Source organism: Panicum hallii, chromosome 2, assembly GCF_002211085.1.
Source record: "Panicum hallii strain FIL2 chromosome 2, PHallii_v3.1, whole genome shotgun sequence".
Lineage (NCBI taxonomy): Eukaryota > Viridiplantae > Streptophyta > Magnoliopsida > Poales > Poaceae > Panicum > Panicum hallii.
Genome location: NC_038043.1, coordinates 56821888 through 56840840, shown reverse-complemented (window position 1 = coordinate 56840840; position 18953 = coordinate 56821888). Strand labels below are relative to the sequence as shown.

Below are 18953 nucleotides of genomic sequence, written 5' to 3'. Positions count from 1 at the left end.
ATTTATGCAACAAATTACTCAAATACAACAAATTACTCATCTACATAGAAAACTAGATCTATTTTAACTCTTCCAATATGGAAAATCACTCTACAATTTAAAATACTTTCTAGATGATTTTGCATTTATATTGTATCAATATTAATTTTAATTCATTATTCCAACAAATTTTCTCATTGATCTACAAAACAATTACTCATTGACCTATAAAACTACCCCTTGATACCATATATAAATTTTGAACCCTTGATCTACAAAATTTCTTCTTTACAAGGGAAAACTACTTCTTGATATAACCGAACATAGAGGTAAGATTCTGGAACGATACACACACACACACACAGATATATATATATATATATATATATATATATATATATATATATATATATATATATATATGTATTAGCTCTATTAGCACCCTGGATATGGAATAAGCTGTTCGTTACCGAGCCAAAAAGCATCATATATTATTTGGTTAACACTTAACAGTACATAAAAAACCAAACACTGGATTAGCACATGAATACTCAAAGATGTGTGTCAGTTAAAATTAAATACTATGTAGGGCTAATGACAGCAGCAGATCGGCCATGTAATTTAGAGAGTCCAAAAAAAAGAATGTGCTTACATAGGAATATGACTGAAAATGTTGCAGCCATGCAGAGAAAGAAATTTAATCCACTCTAACGTATATTATGGATTGTAGTCCGGGACATACTCCTCAAAGAATGCTAATCCAGTCTGATCACAATGCCTCGTAGTACAGGGCACACATCTCAAATTTGATCAAACATAATTAACCTTATGTAATCAGATCATGTGGTATTTGTTAAACTGTAAGACCCATCATCCTCAATTACAGAAAGAACTTGACACCCAAGCTTAACTATATTCATTTAGAACAGGAACTTTTATGTGTAATGCATCCATAAATTATATATCCATAAAAAGAAATCACTAAACTAATATAATTGATTGAGCATCCACGAATTATGCATCCACGTGCTAACAAGTGTGTGTTCCCTAGCTATATCAGTAGTGATCTAGGGCTCCCGGCAGGTGTGCCGGCTGACTTAGACTATGAAAGGCCACATAGCAGCTTTAGATTGGAAAATTTGAAGGGGCATTTCTTGGTTTACCAATCTACGATTGACATATTTCTACACGAATAGGCAAAACGGAAAGAGTAGATGCCGAAAGAACTCACTTGTGATCCTGGAATCGTGGAAGGATGAGTCACCGTGCTTGAGTGATGGCGGCCACGCCTCGACCTAGGGCTCCTACACGACGACGGCAGCGCACGGTCAGTGTTGTGGTGGCGGCAGCCTGGGCGCCTATGGTTCGATGCTGGCACGCTGCAGGAACGAGGAGTCTCCGAGGGAGACCAGGCGGCGACGCGGCGGAGGAGGTGCGGGGGAGGAGGCGCAAGGAGGGGAGACGCCGCACGGAGGGAGTGGTTGGCCGCAGAGGGGGGGCATACCTGCGGCGGGTGGGATGGTGCGGGAACGAGGAGTCTCCGAGGGAGATGAGGTGGCGGCGTGGCGGAGGAGGCGCGGGGGAGGAGGCGTGGGGGAGGAGGCACGGGGAGGGGAGGCGCCGCGCGGAGGGAGCTCGAGGCCGCGCGCGGAGGGGAGTCCGGGAGCGGGCGACGGCGGTGGTCGGGAGCGGGCGGCAGCGGAGAAGACCCGCGCGCGGGTGGCGGTGGCGGCGGCGGCAATTTTTGGCAGCCTAACGGCGTCTGCTCGCGCGCTCCCCTAGGATTAGAAAAAAAAAATTCTACATCACAGTCTTTATAGGAAAAGGATTTGTAGGGGCAGGTGAGGACGTCTCCCGCCCCTACAAATCAAATTTTAGGGCCTGGTGGCACCCCGGCCACCCCTAAAAACCGATTTTTAAGGGCGGGTGACGCCCCTATCCGCCCCTACATATCCTTTTTCAATTTCCATTAAAAATTCATTTAATACACAAATCATAGCAAATTCATTTAAATTTTTTACCATAAGCATTATGTAACATGTAAAACTTAATAAAAATATCAAATAACTATTTTATTGTATATAACGGTTTAAACTGTCGAGACCATAATATGCCCCTCCACAACATACTATCTCATAGCACTCAAGACTCAATTTGTGTTTTGAACACTCTCAATCATTATCTGTACTGAAACATGTTTGTCGTATTTTTTACTAGTTCTATACTACAAAGTATGCTTCTGGTGCAAATTTGAGTTTTTTTCATATGTTTTGCCCCCACCTGCCCCTACAAATAGTTTTCCAATTTATGCCGAAAATTCATTTATTTCAAAAAAATAGCAAAACACCTCTAAAAAATATGAAATTTTTACCATAAGCCTATTTTGATATGTAGAACATAAAAAAATATCAAAATCCAATTGTATGTAATAAATAAAAGTGTTGAAACACCAATGTTCAAGCGGTAAGAATTCTTGATTCGTCATCTTTGCGTGCCCATGGCTTGTCGTCTTTTCTTATATTTGCTTCTACAATCCTCATCTTTTGTGGTACGTGTGTGAAGAGGTTCATGTCATCATACTGATTATATTCTTCCACATAGTCGATACCATCAACTCCTATGATATCTTGTTTTCCATGTACAACGACGTGTTTTGTCTTCTTTGCAAGATCAGCTACATAGAGTACCTGTGCGACCTGTGAGGTAAGTACCCATAGGTCATCTTTATAACCAACATTGTTGAGGTCGACAATCGTGAGCCCATAGTCATCCACCTCAACACCTTTTGGGTGTTTGACCCAACGACACCGAAAGACTGGGATTTGTATATTAGAACCATAGTGCGCTTCCCATATATCATCTATGACACCAAAATATGTTGTACTTTGCCCTGTTCTCTCGGCTAAGGCCTCAATACGAACACCACTGTTCTGAGACACGGTCTTCTTATCCTTGGCGGCAGTATAGAATAAATATCCATTAATATCATACCATTGCCATGATGTGATCTGGTAGATGGACAAGCTACTAATGTTTTGATCGTTTGCTCCTCCACGATCTCCCCATGTGGTAGATTCAGGTCCTTCAACCATGTAGTCAACCGATGTTTGTGCTCTCTCATGATCCAATCATCCGAGCGGCCATTACTTTCTGCACGAATCATGCTCAAGTGTTCATTGACTAAAGGAGTCACTATCGTGAGGTGCTGTAAGATTCTATGATAGGCTTGTTGCACACCTTTGAAATCTTTGTCGATGAAGATTGTCCTCCCAACTGTGCCTTTGAAATCGGTATGTGTTGGCTAGCATTTTATTTGGCTTTGGAAGCAACCAAGCCAAGATACACAGCAGATCATTGAAACTACCATCTGACCAACCATGCTTAGCCTTCAGAGTCAAGAGCTCAAGTATGAAACGAAGCATGGTCCAGTACTTCGGGCATCCCTTCAATCACTCATATATATTTTCCTCTGTTGATTTTCACACCGTCTCGAAGTTTGCTAACCCCCTAGCACTAGCAACCAATACCTCCGCTTCGGTATGGCGCAACAACTGGCTAAGAAAATTACCATCATCAAGTTCATCACCACTACTATCACCATCCATGGGACCGTTGACATCATCATCTTGGAATCCAACAACCCCATCATCATCAGCAACCCCATCATCATCAGCATCACCATCATCATCTCCACCACCATCAAAATAAGAATAAAATATTCTGTCAAACTCCTCATCTTGCATGATTTCATCCAGAGGAATTATTCATCGGAGGGGGAGCATCCGTCTCGGCATGATACTTGTAGTTCTTAACAAACCACTCACCATCACATGCGATCTGATTATAGTTGGATAGCTGAATACTCTTAAATTCTTGCAGTCATTGCATGGGCAATGCATAAATCATGTCTTCTCATTTCTTGCGTGGTTCTCCGCAACTTGAATGAATTTATTAAGCTCTCCACGGAAATAGGCATCCATCCTTTTTGCATTGTACATCCATGTCCTATCCATATCTGAAAAGATAGAAAAAATTAAATCAAATTATTTTTCTCGTAAGAAATAGAGTCCTAAATTCACATAAATATATACTTCTATATATGTATAGGTGTTGGAAAAAGTCAATTTAACTAGTACTAAATAAAAAAATTGATTTCCAACCTATTATTATACCACTAAATATTAAAAAAAAGTAACATGCATGTATGTAAATATAGAAAAAAATCAAATCTTTTTCTCAAAAGAAATGGAGCTCTAAATTGAGATAAATATATACTTCTATATATGCATAGGTGTGGGAAAAAATTAATTTAAAAAAAATTAATTTAACTTGTACTAAATAAAAATAATAAAAAATCAACATATTATTTTACCACTAAATGTTGGGAAAAATCTAAAATGCATCTCTGAAAAATAGGAAAAAATAAATCTTCTTCTCTCTCCTCCATAGATCTAGGGCATTATTTACTTAAGAATGATGCTAAAAACTATAGATCAAATCAAAATGATTACATAATCTTGTTCTCCTACTAAAATAGCACAACTTCATCCAAAAGTTCAGGGCAAATGGTGTCTCAAATGGCTAATCCATATCATGGAGATCTAGAGCTAGTTAGAGGCAAAGAGAACTCCATTTGAGCTATAAATCTAACAAAAGAGCTTAGAAATGATAAGAAATTAGCGTCAAGTTACCTCCTAGAGCCCCCAACTCGAAGGAAATCAAGTTGAAAAGCTCCCCCCTTTTTTTTCGGCTCTTGGGGGAGCTCCTCTCCCGAGCAAACAATGGGGGGTCGAGAGGAGGAAGAAGGTGCCTAGATTTTTTATAGATATTTTTAGTGGGCGGATTGGGGGGGTGAGCCGCCCCTGTAAATCTATTTGTAGGGGCGGCTCACCCCCCACCCCCCCAGCCGCCCTTGAAAATGGCGCCCTGAGCCACCCCTACAAATGAATTTACAGGGCGTCACGGTTGCTACAGTACCACACCCCATTTGTAAGAACATGTGACATTTTAGTCTGCCCCTAAAAAAGTTTGGGGTTAGGACAACAGGTGCTCTCTGCCGTCGGATTGGAGTTTCTTCCCGCCGACGAGCTGCATTGATACTCCTAAGTCGGCGTTCCGTCCGCCGAAGCCGCGGATTGCCGGAGCGAGGAAGAAGAAAAGTGAGCCCCTTCGTGATCCACCCGCGTCAGTCTTGTCCGCTCAAATCTGATCCTACGGCAAGGAGACACCCAGGGGGTGGACTGTACTTCATTTACCGTCCACCCCACGGCTGCTGCATCACCAGAGCGTCGCTGCGTTCCGGCCATTCCCTGCCTTCTCCGCTTTCATTCACCTTACCTAGGGCCTCCGTGAGCCTACAGGTGAACAATGCCGCACGGTGTGCCATCCCCGACCGCGACTGGCCATGGAGCCTGTTCTCGGTCGGCGAGAGCGCCGAGGAGAAGCAAATGGCCACTGCACTGCACTGCACCACGCCGCGCCGTGCTTATGTTCCCCGAACGGCGGCGCACCGGCACCTAACAACGGGAAGACGCGTCCGGACGCCACGGGCTGCGGCGGCGTCGACCGGGACTTGATCCGCCTGCACGCCGTGTATGCCTCGCGACACGACACAAGCAGAACATGGAGCCTGCAGAGTGCAGGAAGCAAACGGGCGCAGTGCATTGGTGTTGTCCTTTCGACGGAGGCGCATGTCACGACCCAAACTTGATAAACATACTTAAAATTTAAAAAACATCATCATGAGCATCATTAAAGCATAATGAGGTATCATGTGCATGTGCTTGCATGAGTTTATTCATTTTTATGCATTATTTGAATGAATGCTAGTGAAGAAAGTTCAAATTTTGCTTTGCAACTATGCTTCCAAATAATTTATTCAAATACTAGACTTAAAATGATAAATTTAAATATTTTTTCTTAATTTTGTGATAAATAACTCGAGCCATAAAATTCTTGAAAGTTTTAAAAACTGCTGTCTTGTTTGAATTTCTGTGAGCAATCTAGAATAGCCTTTTGAGTGCCACCGCAATTCCTCAGTGAGCGCTGCGAATTCATCGCCCACCGTGAGCGCCGATGCAATTCATCGCCCACCAGGTGGCCCCTAACCTCCTCTTTTCCCTCCTCCCGTAGGCTCCCGGCGACGAGCTCCACCCGTCCGCCACCGCGCACGCGAGGAACGCCACGTCACCGAGCCACCCTGCCTCCTCGTCACCTAGGGTGAGCTCGCCTCCCCTTGGTCCGCGCCGTGCGCGTGCTGGCCGTGCCCTAGTTGCGGGTCATGGCCAATGGCCGACCTTGACCTGGTCAGGGGTCGCCTGGTCCCTGGGCCCCGCCAATCAGCAGCTCGGGTTGGCCCAGGTTGAACATATCTACTGTGTTGTTGTGTTTTGCAAATCTGAGATCTTGTAAAATTCGTAAAAAAATTCTATAGATCTCCAAAAATTAGAAAACTTGTTTTGATGGATTTCCCTAAGTGAGATCTACCTTGTAAAATTTTTAGGTTGCATGTTTCTATTGCAGTAAATTAGGTGTGCCTTGTTTATGTGAAAGTGGTTTAATTGCTTGAGAAATTTTCTTCTATTCTAAAAATGCCAAACTTAATTTTTTAGATTCCTTGTTAAATGCTCTTCCTAGTGGAGCATTTTGTTTTGCAAGAAACCAACTGTTTGTTAGGGTTTTATCTTAATTTCATGTTTGCTACCTGTAAGCTTATTTATTGCATAACTTTTACCTGAAAACTGATAAATTGGTAAATCCACTTGTGTTAGCTTATTTCCTCCGTCTAGGTCTCATGGTAATTTTCTAAAAGTTTTTTGAAGTGATTTGAATATCTTTTAAGATTTAACTTGTTTAGAATAGCTGAACATTATTATGCTTATAAATAATTCTGTAAAATTGCTTTTGCTGCAAATCCAATCTCATGAGTTTATTTTGATGTTCTGTGCATGCTCAAATTAATTCATAATTTATGCTGACTGTATAAATTTCTTGTTGATATTTTTTGCTCTAGGGTTTCTTCTTAAGTGCCAGTGATGCTTGGTTGTTTGGTTAGTAGCTCGTGTTCGTGTATCCTTGCATTTCATGCTTTTTCATTTCTCATATCATTATCATATCATGTACAAATATGGCATGATGCTAACATATGCATCCATTCATGCATCTTAGTGACCGAAACGCTGGAGAATGAGCCCGTTGAGCCTACCGAGATCATTGAGCCCGAGCCCAGCGTAGAGTTTGTGATTGAGTCGAAAGAAAACCAAGGCAAGCAAATAAGCATTATATTTTTTCCCCGCTTAAATTGATTTAGTTTTAGTTATCTCAATTGGGTAATTATTGGTTATGTATTATGTTTATTTATCGTATTATTGTACCTACTTTATGCATTACCTTCCTTAAGTTGTTTATTCATGTTCTTATCACATGGTAGTTGGTTAACTAATTAATTTGACTAGTTACTTAGCCATGCTTAGATTTATTTTATAACTTGAAAGGAAAGATTGGAATAGGATCACACTACACTCACTTGGTTATCCTTGATCGCACTTGTTCGGTTATGATTTTGTTGGAAAGATGTTATCGTGGTTTGGGCAAAATGGTAGGGTCTAGAGAAAAGAGTCTCGGAGGCATAGTCTGCTCGAACCGTTTAAGGACCATCCGTGGATGATGTTGGTTTTGAGCAACTTATCATGCTACCACATATCCAATCATGGTAAGGATGAGCCCATTACTGTCGGTGTTGTACCGGCTGCCCACCGAGGGGTATACCCAAGGTGGTAAGTTTAGGTGAGGAGACGCCGAGATCAGGAACTCGAAGGTGCAAGGAACACAAGATTTAGACAGGTTCGGGCCGCGAGGTGCGTAATACCCTACATCTTGTATGGTGGTTTGTATTTCCTTGGGTGTTAATGTTGTGTTTTGGATGGGTCCCTGCTCCCCCTTATATATCCGGGAGGTCAGGGTTACAAGAATCATAGTCCAATACTACATAAGGAATCGTAACCGAATACAACTCGAACAGATTCCTTCTGCACCGACTAGTTTTATCCAGCCTGTTTAAACTACGTTATGTACGCAGTCCCGTGGCCCCGGGTTTGACAACTACCTCCTTTGTCTTGGTCGCTGAGGCTCGGTCCTAGATGCGTGGCCATTGGGCTATGTAGAGAGGCATAGGGGTGTCCCTGGTGGACCTAGGTTACTCTCTGTGTAAGCTAGACGTACCCTCAATGATCGAGGCTTATTGGAAACGGTTGACGCGAGTACCCCCTCACCAACTTGGCCGGTTGGGTGGGCCGCATGGACCTTGTGTCGTGTGGATAAAGAAGTACACTTTTGCAAGGTTAAATAATCAATTCGAATTGCCGCGCTCTCCGTCATGAGCAAGCTCAACATCCTATAAATTCTTTGTAGAAAGTTCGTGTATGTTGGAAATGGTCCATGCCACTTTTATGATCAAAGTACTCATTCTTCTTTTAATCAACTAAAACTAGTGTGGTGGTTTGTGCAAGATAAATAATTTTCTATGGAACTAGTTGTTGGATTAGAAAGCTCATGCTTATGCAATAATTACTTAACCATAAAGCCCATCCTTATTGAACCCCCTTTGCATAATCCTTGTTTATTTATTCGCATAAATCTTGCGAGTATCTTTGTACTCATGTTGCTTTCTAACCAAGTTGCAAGTAAACCGGAGCTTGTGTTTTGGCCACTTCTATCCCGCCGATTCCGGTGCAGGAGAGGAGTGAGTTGTTGTGATTACAATGGCGTCCTTGAGCAAAAATATTTTTATCTTACCATGCTTTAGTTATTCTATCCGCTGCGTAGCTAGACTGCGTAGCTAGACTTATATGAGAGCATACATTCGTGAGCCCAAAGCTTGTATTTGGAGTTGGAACCTTTTAATTTCATATTTGAGCTACCCTTGTTATGAACCTGTAAACCTTAATGTTGAACGTTATGTTATGTAAAAATTGCTCTCTATGGTTCATATGGTGATGTGCTTAATCCTGGGCATGTGGCAAGCACGTACCGGGGCTACCGGATTTGCTTTCATCTTAGATGATTATGTATTGGTCAAGTATCTCTAGATGTGGATTAGCACGTGGCGTGCTAAGAGATGGATACTTGCTAGCTCTCATCTTGATGGATGATTTCACCAAAACCGAGTGCAAATTGGACAGTTCTTGCAGCACAGATCGTTCTAGCTATCACCGCGCCAATCAGAAACGTCACCACCTGATGATCTTCAGATCTTGTCTTGCACATCTGAAAAACTTGCATTCCTCAATCTGATTGTTCCTTTGTCAGAGACACTTGTTCATTATTGCTTTTCAAAAAAAAAAGGGTCACATCCCATGTTGAGACAATACATACATATAAGAGTACCAATGACAGAACCTCAATCAAAATACAAAAGGCATGCATCATCAAATGAAATCATCATACAGTATATACTCGGATCATCTGCCTTCTCAGCTACTAACAAACACTACAACTATTTACCAGTACAACTTTGCATGTACTCCTTTGCATTTTTGACGACACTGATGTACATGCATATTGCTGCACACCGGAGGGAGATTGAAGAGAAGGTGATCGGTGGCGAGTCAAGCCTCCCTGGTCTTGGCACTGCCTGACGCGGCCATGGCGCGCTCCTCGTCGGCGGGCCCGTCGTCCTCGTCCCACTCGCCGCACACGACGCTGCGCACGAACTCCATGAACTGCGGGAAGTGGTCCGGCGAGAAGAACTCGGCGCCCATGCGCTGGTACGTGAAGTGGCACGGCCGCATCAGCTCGGTGGTGAGGATGTTGCTTCGGATGCGGGAGAAGCTGCTGGTGTGCGTCATGACGAGCGACGCATTCTCGCCGGCGATGCGCGCGCCGTGCCGCCGGCACGCGTTCTTGATCTGCACCAGCAGCTGGTCGGGGCTAGACCCGGCGCTGTGGTGCTGCTTGTTCATGCACACGTCCATGCCCGGCACCACCATCGTGCACCCGTGCCGCGCGAACATCTTCGCCACCGGGCTGTACCCGTTCTTCTTGTTGCTCTTGTAGAACCCCGCCGCCGCCTCCGCAGGGCGCGACAGCGCCCCGTGCCACCAGTGCATGAACGGGATCTTCGCCGACAGCTCCACCGGCTTGCCGCCGAACACCGCGCTCGCCATGCCCAGGACGCGGTCGCCGTGCCCCACCAGCTGCCCGGCGTACCACGACAGGAAGAAGTCGCCGTAGGGGGTCTCCCACGAGCCGCCGCGCTCCCGGAAGAAGCCGCACGAGTCCGGCGACTCGTGGTACAGCGGCGCGTCGTGCGGCCCCGACAGCCCCCACATCGAGTTCCCAGCCTCCTCGGCTTGCTGCCTCAGCTGCGCGAGCATGTACTTGTCGTAGCACTGGAACTCGCCCACCCCGGTGAACTTGCGGGCGTCGCTCCCCGGCGGGTACGACGGGTACCGGAGCACGCCGTTGACGCCCAGCCCCACCGTCACGTCCTGCAATAGATAATGGATAAGCAATTAAGCACTAGCAATGGATGCAATGGAGCAAGGAGATCCGTCTCGAATCGAATTACAGTGATGGTGGAGTCGAAGAAATCCTCGAACGCGGCGGCGAAGCTGCGGAAGAAGGCCTCGTAGAGCTGGAGCGGGGACCTGCCGTGGAGCACGGGGAGCTCGTCGATGGCGAAGGAGAGGCAGCCCTCGTGGCGCGCACCGGAGCGGTCGGTGAAGAAGATGTCGGGGTCGTCGGCGGCGACGCCGCTCACCCACGCGGGCAGCGTGGGGACGCCGCCGCCGGGCGTGCCGTGGGCGCGGAGCGACACGCGGAGGCTGAGGCTCTCGGCGCGGACCATGTCCGCCACGGCTTGGTACCCGGCCCAGGAGAACCTGTCCGGGGACTCGGGCTGCGCCACCGACCAGAACACCGGCAGCTCGACGCCGTCCGCGCCCAGTAGCCTGACGGCGCGTATCCCGGCCGCGACGGCCGCCGCGCTGTTAACCGTGGCGCCGTCCGTGACCGAGTCGATGGGCAGGCCCACGAACAGCCTCGCCGGGGCAAATTCGTCCACCTGCGATCGACCGACGACATCGCCATGATCGGACACCAATAATCGCCGGAAATCGCAAGGCCAGTTTGCTTGCAAATCTAGCTACCTCGTGGTTCTTGTTGTTGTGGTCGCCGCCGCCGAAGAACCGGCCGAGCCCGGCGGCCCTGAGGTCCCTGCAGCCGCCACCTTGCCTCGCCCGTCGGAACGCGACCCAGTTCGGGGCGCCGCGTCCGTCCAGGCCCCGCACGGCCTGCAGGCGCCACCCGGACCCCGGCGCGGCCGCGTGCTGCAGCAGCAGCATCGGCGCGGTCTCCATGGCGATCAGATCAAGCAGCGCTCGACGTCAGATCGGCCGGTGTGTCGGGGGAATTTCTGTCTTTCGTGCACGAGTGGAAACTGACGGCAAAAGAGGGGACACGTCGCGTTCACGTTGAGCGTTCGTCGTTGGTCGGTGGCCGGCTCGGTTGCGTCGCTTCCCCGGCGAGGATTTATGGGAAAGGGAAGGGGAGGGGTGGCCACACGCGCGTTGGCAGACGCCGCGGAACTCGGCGTGGACGGAGGTGAGCCCGCGGTGATTTGCCTTGTTCGGCCGGCGAATCTCGAGGCGCGCGGACCGCGGCTCCGGTGGCCGACGATTCAGGGAGCGTTTCTTTTGGAGTGGGTGGCCGACTGGTTGGGCTCCGGTGGGCTGGATCATTGGGCGGCCTTCCTCCGGGATAGAAGAAGGCCCATCACATCACGTCCGGCATGGGCTGCTGCATGCTGACGGGGGACGGACAGCGAAGTTACGAAGGGCTGGGTGGGGGCTGGATCATTGGGGTTTTATTCTTAGGATTATATGTTGTTAGTTTTAATATTTTACTTACTTAAATATGATTTTTTAACTAATATTTTGTCTCAACATTTTTTATTGATTCAGTTTTTTTTAATATGAGAAATGTTGAAGAATTTGTTGAGCCAACATTTTTACTGACTTAATATTTATATTTGAAATAACTACAATGTTTTTTTAGTAAGACCGCTGCTTAGCTAAGTGGTGGTGCATCACCCAGAAACAAAAGCCTCGTGATTAGCTAAGAAACAACATAGTGGTGGTTGATTATTTCTGCTCGCAAGTCGCACAACGGAGCATCATCGTCTTGAATGGCAGGGCAGCAACACCACGGGCCGAGCTGCCACACAAAGCACGCGAACAACTCATCATAAATGGAGAGCAGAGGCCCGGCCAGTGACAGTGACACGCACGCAGTCGCACCCACGGTCCCCCTTCTCCGCCGTGCCCACCCTAGCTGCCGAGCTCACCATCGGTCGGTCGCCCATTCGCCGCCAAGCATCCATCGATCCCATCAGGCCTCGCCGGACTTGGCGAACCGGCCCTTGATCCGCAGCCGGCCGTCGGCGCGGGCCTTGCGCGACTCGTACCGGATCTGCTTGTCGAACCTGCGATGCGAAGCGACATGGATCAGAACATGCGTTCGTACGTGCAGCAATCTTCGATCGGCGTGCTCGCCACATGTGACAGTGTCGTCTGATCTGTGGCTCTCACCTCCTGTTCTTCCGCTTCTCCTTGTAGCGCGAGATCACCGTGCCGCGGTCGGGGTAGGCCACGTCGTAGCCGCCCTTCTTCGCCGGCGCCGGCGAGGCCTGCTGCTGCGGGGCCGCTTCCGCGGCGTCTCGCTTGTTGCTGCCGTTGTCGACGTCGACGCTGCCGCCGAGGGTCATGCTGGGGCAGATCTCTGACATGTCCACGAACGAGGACAGCAGGCACGGCTCGGCCAGCGAGCTCGCCGGCGCCGGCGCCTGCTCGTGCGCTTCCCTGCACGCGCCGTTGCCGTCGGTCGCGATCCACGCTTCCTGCTGTGACCAGACGAGGTTGACATTGGAGAAGAAATTAAGATGGACATGTCTAGCAACTACTCAAACGTGGAAAAATATCCTTGCTTAGTTGCTTGCAACACTGTACTAAGAGGGACGCAATTAATTTGGTGGTGCCACAGTCCACGTACAAGGCGTATATTCCTCAGTGGTCACCGTATATGCGATCATGCGTGTTTACTTACTTGGAAGTTTGGTGCCTAGTTTTTTGAGTTTCTATTTAACTTCATTTTGATCTCAAATTCAGAGTTTGAGCCTTTTCACGCTAGCTCCACCTAGTAGCGGTATCATGATGGGCGGTAAAAAGGCTCTCACAGTTCGTACTATGGTTGTTGCCTATAAAAACCTTCACTGGCGAGTTTAATTTGAGATCCTATTGGATTAATTTGGTTTTAAATCACCGTAAGTATAGTCAAGTAGATGCAAAACGTGACTGGATCATTCAAACCTCACAAGAAGGCACGGCCATGCTTGCTGCCTCATGGCAGGCATCGGTGTCGAAAGCCCCGAAATCGCCGTCTCCAATGCCATACTCTGACGAAGCCCACGAAGGCAGCTGCTCACCGTCGGCTGGCTCCGCCTCCGAGAAAGCCATCGCCGCCGCCTCGGACTTGGCGAGCTCCCCCAGCTGCCGGATAACCTCATTCAGTCAGCTTCCCGCTGGAGCTCGGTCCTTGCACATCAGGGAGGAGTGAGGAAATTCCTTTTCCGGATAGTGAACAGCAGTAGCTGTTCCAGCAGATTTGCTACCTTTGGGGAGGATGGCGTGAGGAGCGGCTGGAGGCCATGGCACGAGGTGGTGGGCACGATGACGTCCTCCAGCCGGAGAACCTGGGGGTCCTCCCAGGCGGGCCACCACCCGTCCCCGGCCGCGGCCGCCGCCTTCTCGCACCCGCCGACGCCGAGGATGGCGGCGAGTTCGGCGATCGAGGGGCACCCGGCGTACCCTTCCACCGCGCCACGATCGTGGAGCGGCCGCGGGTCGCCGTCCCGCTGGCGCTCCTCCTCGAAGTCGCAGTTTGCGCAGAGGAAGCCGGTGGCGCCGCGGCGGAACGCGGCCGCGGCGGCGCGGCACGCGTCGCAGAGCGGCGCCCGGGCGTGGCGGCTGGACACCGTGTTGGCGCCGTGGACGTGGCGGTCGCACGGCAGGCAGAGCCTGGCGGAGTCGGCCCGGCAGTACACCACCGCCGGCAGGCCAGCGCAGAAGTCGCACGCCGCCGCCGCCACCGGCGGCATCTCCTTGTCGGCGGCGCCGGCGACGGACATGGCTTTCAGTCGCGAGACCGTGACGAGAGCGCGAGTGCTCGGCACGAGCGGAAGCGACAAGGCGGGAGCTCGGACCGTGTGAGCGGCGTGCGCGCTCCCATGGCGGTTTTAGAGGAGGAAGGCAAGTGCGATTTGCAGCGGAGAGTACAGGATTGATGGCGCGAAAGCGAGAGATGACGAGGGGAGCGAGCGAGACACTCCCTAGGCGCTCGGCAAGGCCTTTTTGCGAGCCGAGAAAATGGTTGAGGCGTAGAGCTCACACTCGCTCTTCACTGCCTCACATGACTTGTCAACTGTGTGATTCGAGGGCGACAGGTCGTTGTCTCGCGAAACAACAATCAACACGGAGGAGAGGACATATGTCTCTCCATCGCGAAAAAGTTCGTCTCTCAGGAAACAAAATTTCGAATTTTGTTCTAACAAGGTTCGAATTTACCACTCGAATATGGTGTGTTGATGTCATTGCACTTGCCATGTGTTCAAGGCGAAGACGGCGGTTGCGACCATGGGTCTCTCTGGAGTTCTGGACCGAATCGGTGATGGCAAGTCATGACCAGATACAAGTAGCCCAACAGTCGGTACACGCTTCAGGCCGAAGCGTCAGAATTGGGCAAAGGAAGCACCTGGATCTGAATGAACATGTGTAACTGAATCCGCAGGCTGAAGGACAATGTGAGGACACAGGAGTAAGCAAGAGAGTCCGACGCATGGAGCATTCACCTTCACGAGATGGAGCCAGTGGTACAGTACTGGCCAGCCCCCACGATACTGAAACAAAACCAGAAATTGATAGGTTGGACCAGGCACTCCAGAATCTCAATGAATCGTAACAGAAATCCAGTGAACCCATATGGGTCATCAAGGAAAAGTCATATGCTGGAGATCTGTGCCGAAATGATGACTGATTCTCCCAAAATGGACAGGTCATTCTCTACAAATTAACTGGTACTGTAATTGTTATTACAGGAACTGGAGTTGTATGAGACAGAAGGGCATGAATTCTAGAAGATAAGTTTAGCACATGTTAGATAAACAGGGTCATGAATCCGGTGATGCACACAGGTCGTCTGAGGCTTATGCCAGACATGGATACATGAAAGATCATCATCATAGGCTGATAGGACATGTCTAAGATCATATGGGATATCTAAATGAGAAAGACATGAAGCAACAATGCTTCAGGCTCAACATGGGAATAATCTAAAAATAAAATCATGTTGCTTAAAAACTTTAGCTGAAAACGCTAATGATAACTGAATGATAGCTGAGCATCACTCCATAATTATAGATATAGTGACATAATAAGAGTACCAAATGCTCAGCCTAGAATTAATTCACAATTTCACATTAACCTCTGGCACCAACACTACAGGTAGTTGTGCATATGAACCTCCAACTACCAGCACGGAAAGTTGGAAACTAGGGAGTTGACATGGAGCACAACAATTTTAATTTTAAGTCAACGCCACACGAGAAAATAATTTGCTAAAACACTAGTTATATGGTGAATAGGGATACACTGTAAGTTGACAAAGGCATACAAATATTCACCATAACACTAGCATAACAAAGTACCTTGTCAGCAGGGGCCACCGTAAAATGCAAGAATACAATAACAGGTGTTATCCTTGGCACAAATCATTAAAAACCCAGCCTCCACAAATCATTAAACCTTGCCTGGTGATACAATTCAATTTTGACCATAGTAGGGAGCTTTCAGACAAAAATAATTCTGGCAAAAAGTCACAGTACATCCAATAATTGGTCCTAACTAAAGCTGACACATTAAACCAACACCCCCCAAAAGGACATGAGTTCTAGATAGGGTGTCAAGAGAGATAGGAAACAATTTGGTCCTCATGTAAGCAGCTTTGTACTTTGGGTACTATGGTATGTCAACATTTGTAAATGGAAAGATAAACAGAGTCATGGATCCTGTGATACACTTAAAGCCATACATTATAGGTCATCATCATAAGCTGACAGAACATGTCTCAAATCATATGGAATGTCCACATGAGAAAAACATGGTGTACTAAGCTGAGCATACAGAGAATCTAAACAAGACTATAAGAGCATACTGGTAAAAGAATTTAGCTTCAAACACTAAGGATAATTGAATAACAGCTGAACATCACCCCACACTTAATGATATGATAAGAACACTGGTGGTCCAACCACATTAAAATCTTTTGTATCAAAGGGAAAGGTAAGCATAAATTTGATGTGCAAACAAAAATGATACTATTGAAATATATTGCTAACACACATGAAAATTCCGTAGCACCAGGAAAACTAAGGTGTTTGACACGTACTGAAACTATCCTAATTTTGAGATGTAAAGAAGTCATATTTCGATACTTTTAGTCATCACACCAAGAGAAACAATTTGGTAAAAACACTACTTATATAATGAACAGGTAGACACTGTAAATTGACAAAAATCACATGCTTGCAACTATTCAACAAAATACAGCAGCATAACAAAGTGTCTGTTCCATGAATGCAAGAATAAGATAACCAGAGTTATCCTTTTCACAGCTTCCTAAACTCTGTGTGCTGATAATATTCTATTTTGACCACAGGAGGCAGCTTTCAGAGTAACAGGCATGTATCACACGACTTTGACATCAGCTACCCACCTACCCTATAAGGCCATAATACCAGAAACATTACTAAAGTTACAGTACATCCAATAATGGGTGCTAATTAAAGCTATAGCCTTCATCCACCACTCACCTAATGTAACTTGGAAGACTCACGGAAGCACCGAAGTATCTCTTAATCATGACTTTTGGCGCATATGCTTGAATTAGGCACCAAGCGAACATCAATATTGATCTGAAGTCAAGTCCCAGTAGTGTACAAACAGTACAAGCATGACTGGATCTGTGCTCAAAACCACCAAAACTGCACCACAGAAACCAAACCACTTTGTACCATCAAGATCTAAACTTTTGGCCGGCGGAATTCAAACCAGATCTCGTAGTGGTTAAATAACAAGCTATCATGAGTGTGCTTCCCCACATATTCAAGGCCCAATTTTGCAAGCCGCTGTGTGCACTCATCACCACCCAGTCTTGAGCAAAATTTAATGTTATGCGATACAAAAATCCGGCCTCTCTGCGGTCTCAGCTTTCCTGCAAGCCTCTCAAGCCCAATCCAAACAAGCTTATCTGGAATATGGAGGAACACAGCACTTGCATAAATGAGATCATACATAACCGTATCCCCAAACTTGCTGAAGTCCATATCCTCCCCTCTCACAATCATCGGCCGCTTATACAGCAGCCCCTGTGCTGGCAGTTCATACCGGAGCGCAGCCATGAGAGACAACTCATCCCTTTCCAGGCAATGGAACCTCCCAGCCTCAAGATACCGAATAAAATGCAGACCGACACGAAGTGTTCCACACCCAATTTCAAGGACCTCGTCCGTGGGCGTGAGTGTAGAGGCATTAGCAAGGAACTCGAAGACGTCTCGGCCACCGGCCCATGGTTCACCATAGTTGCTGTGGTGCTCTTCCACAAGGAGCTCTCCGGGGCACGGCAGTGCCATGTGGTTGCTTGCCTCTTCGTCCGGATAGTGAGAGATCCCATGGTGCCTACAGTGTAGTTGCAATACAAGAATGTAAAGAGGACTAAATTGATCGTAGCATAACATGGTCAATCTGAAATCCATCAGTCATTGTGAAAGAACTAAAATGCGGGGATCTGAAACCAATAGTGACCTTGGGAGTTCTACCTGTTGATGTCGAAGAGCTGCTGCTCGCGAGTGCGGGGATTGATGCCCTTGCGCAGGCGGTGCCAGGCGTCGTGGGAGGCCGCGGCGCCGCCGGCGAGGAGGGAGTTGGACGCGAGCTGGGCCTTGAGCCAGGCGACGTCCGCAGGGGAGGTGGTGACGGGCGCGGGGGAGGCCGTGGTGGTGGTCGTTGTGACGGTGGTGGTGGTGTGGGTGGAGGGGGGCGAGCAGGCGCAGAGGTGCGCGGAGGTGGCCGAGGAGGACGGGGAAAGCGAGGGGAGGATGAGGAAGACGAGCAGCGCGGCGGAGGATAGCAGCAGCAGCAGCGCCGGCACGGTGATCAGCCGCAGCCGCGCCGCGGAGGCGCTCGACGGCAGCGCCATCGGCGGCGGAATGGATCGCAAGATTGGGATCTCGTCTCGGCCGCTGCTGCTGCCAGGTCTGGTTCCACCACGGCCACCGACCCAAAACGAGGGGCTTATTTGAAAATTTTTGGATCGCGATTAATAGTCGCGATCCGATTTAGGGGGGTAAATGTAAAATATAGGGGGTAATATAAAAGTAATGGATCCAGTATTTTATACTTAGACCCCTAATTTGGATCGCAACTATTAATCGCGATCCAAATCAGGGGCCCAAATGTAAATGTTAGGGGGTAAAATGTAAAGACCGCCGTCCACTCGGAACTCCAAATCGCAGCGGCCGCGGTGTCTCCCCGCCGGCCGCAGGGCGACGTCCACGGCGGGGGCTGAGACCATCTCGCGTCGCCCCCACATCTCCCTGTTCGACCTCTACTTCACCGCGACGGCTCCTCCCATCACCCCCGACTGGGTTCGTTTGCTGTCCGACGACCGCTCCACCGGCGATTCGACAGCTCGGCAAGGTCACCAGCTGCAACTGCGTGAGTGAATGTGCTTGAGCGATCTCCTTCCCTCTACCGCACAAACTGAAACGGTTGCTGTTTGCATCTAGGCTCCGGCGAGGTCACCTGATGCAGCAGACAACGTTGGATTTTTGGTTGGCGAACCTAGTTGCTCCTGCTCCTTCAGTG

At 48.3% G+C, this 18953-nt stretch overlaps 3 protein-coding genes across 3 annotated transcripts; all 3 read right to left on the bottom strand.

Annotated features, from left to right (window-relative positions):
- Positions 1 to 9305: 9305 nt before the first annotated feature.
- Positions 9306 to 11569, bottom strand: LOC112882393 (inactive beta-amylase 9-like). The gene is made up of 3 exons (XM_025947445.1): positions 11127 to 11569; positions 10547 to 11041; positions 9306 to 10466 (listed from the first exon to the last, which is right to left on the bottom strand). The coding sequence occupies exons 1-3, from the start codon at positions 11334 to 11336 to the stop codon at positions 9585 to 9587; spliced, it is 1587 nt and encodes a 528-aa protein (XP_025803230.1). The 5' UTR covers positions 11337 to 11569; the 3' UTR covers positions 9306 to 9584.
- Positions 11570 to 12094: 525 nt separating this feature from the next.
- LOC112879762 (zinc finger protein CONSTANS-LIKE 13-like) lies at positions 12095 to 14502 on the bottom strand. Its single transcript, XM_025944144.1, has 4 exons — positions 13646 to 14502; positions 13344 to 13523; positions 12567 to 12877; positions 12095 to 12460 (listed from the first exon to the last, which is right to left on the bottom strand). Exons 1-4 carry the CDS (start codon positions 14159 to 14161, stop codon positions 12367 to 12369), a joined length of 1101 nt encoding a protein of 366 aa, XP_025799929.1. The 5' UTR covers positions 14162 to 14502; the 3' UTR covers positions 12095 to 12366.
- Positions 14503 to 16592: 2090 nt separating this feature from the next.
- On the bottom strand, positions 16593 to 18354 carry LOC112881538. Its single transcript, XM_025946278.1, has 2 exons — positions 17906 to 18354; positions 16593 to 17765 (listed from the first exon to the last, which is right to left on the bottom strand). Exons 1-2 carry the CDS (start codon positions 18283 to 18285, stop codon positions 17111 to 17113), a joined length of 1035 nt encoding a protein of 344 aa, XP_025802063.1. The 5' UTR covers positions 18286 to 18354; the 3' UTR covers positions 16593 to 17110.
- Between the last annotated feature and the right edge of the window lie 599 nt (positions 18355 to 18953).

Coding starts and splice junctions, on each gene's coding strand:
- LOC112881538 (XM_025946278.1), bottom strand. CDS start 18,285: ATGGCGCTGCCGTCGAGCGCCTCCGCGGCGCGGCTGCGGCTGATCACC. Junction 17,766..17,905: donor CAGCTCTTCGACATCAACAG/GTAGAACTCCCA, acceptor ACTACACTGTAG/GCACCATGGGATCTCTCACT.
- LOC112879762 (XM_025944144.1), bottom strand. CDS start 14,161: ATGTCCGTCGCCGGCGCCGCCGACAAGGAGATGCCGCCGGTGGCGGCG. Junction 13,524..13,645: donor TCACGCCATCCTCCCCAAAG/GTAGCAAATCTG, acceptor GTTATCCGGCAG/CTGGGGGAGCTCGCCAAGTC. Junction 12,461..12,566: donor GAGAAGCGGAAGAACAGGAG/GTGAGAGCCACA, acceptor TTCGCATCGCAG/GTTCGACAAGCAGATCCGGT.
- LOC112882393 (XM_025947445.1), bottom strand. CDS start 11,336: ATGGAGACCGCGCCGATGCTGCTGCTGCAGCACGCGGCCGCGCCGGGG. Junction 11,042..11,126: donor ACAACAACAAGAACCACGAG/GTAGCTAGATTT, acceptor GGTCGATCGCAG/GTGGACGAATTTGCCCCGGC. Junction 10,467..10,546: donor TCTTCGACTCCACCATCACT/GTAATTCGATTC, acceptor TATCTATTGCAG/GACGTGACGGTGGGGCTGGG.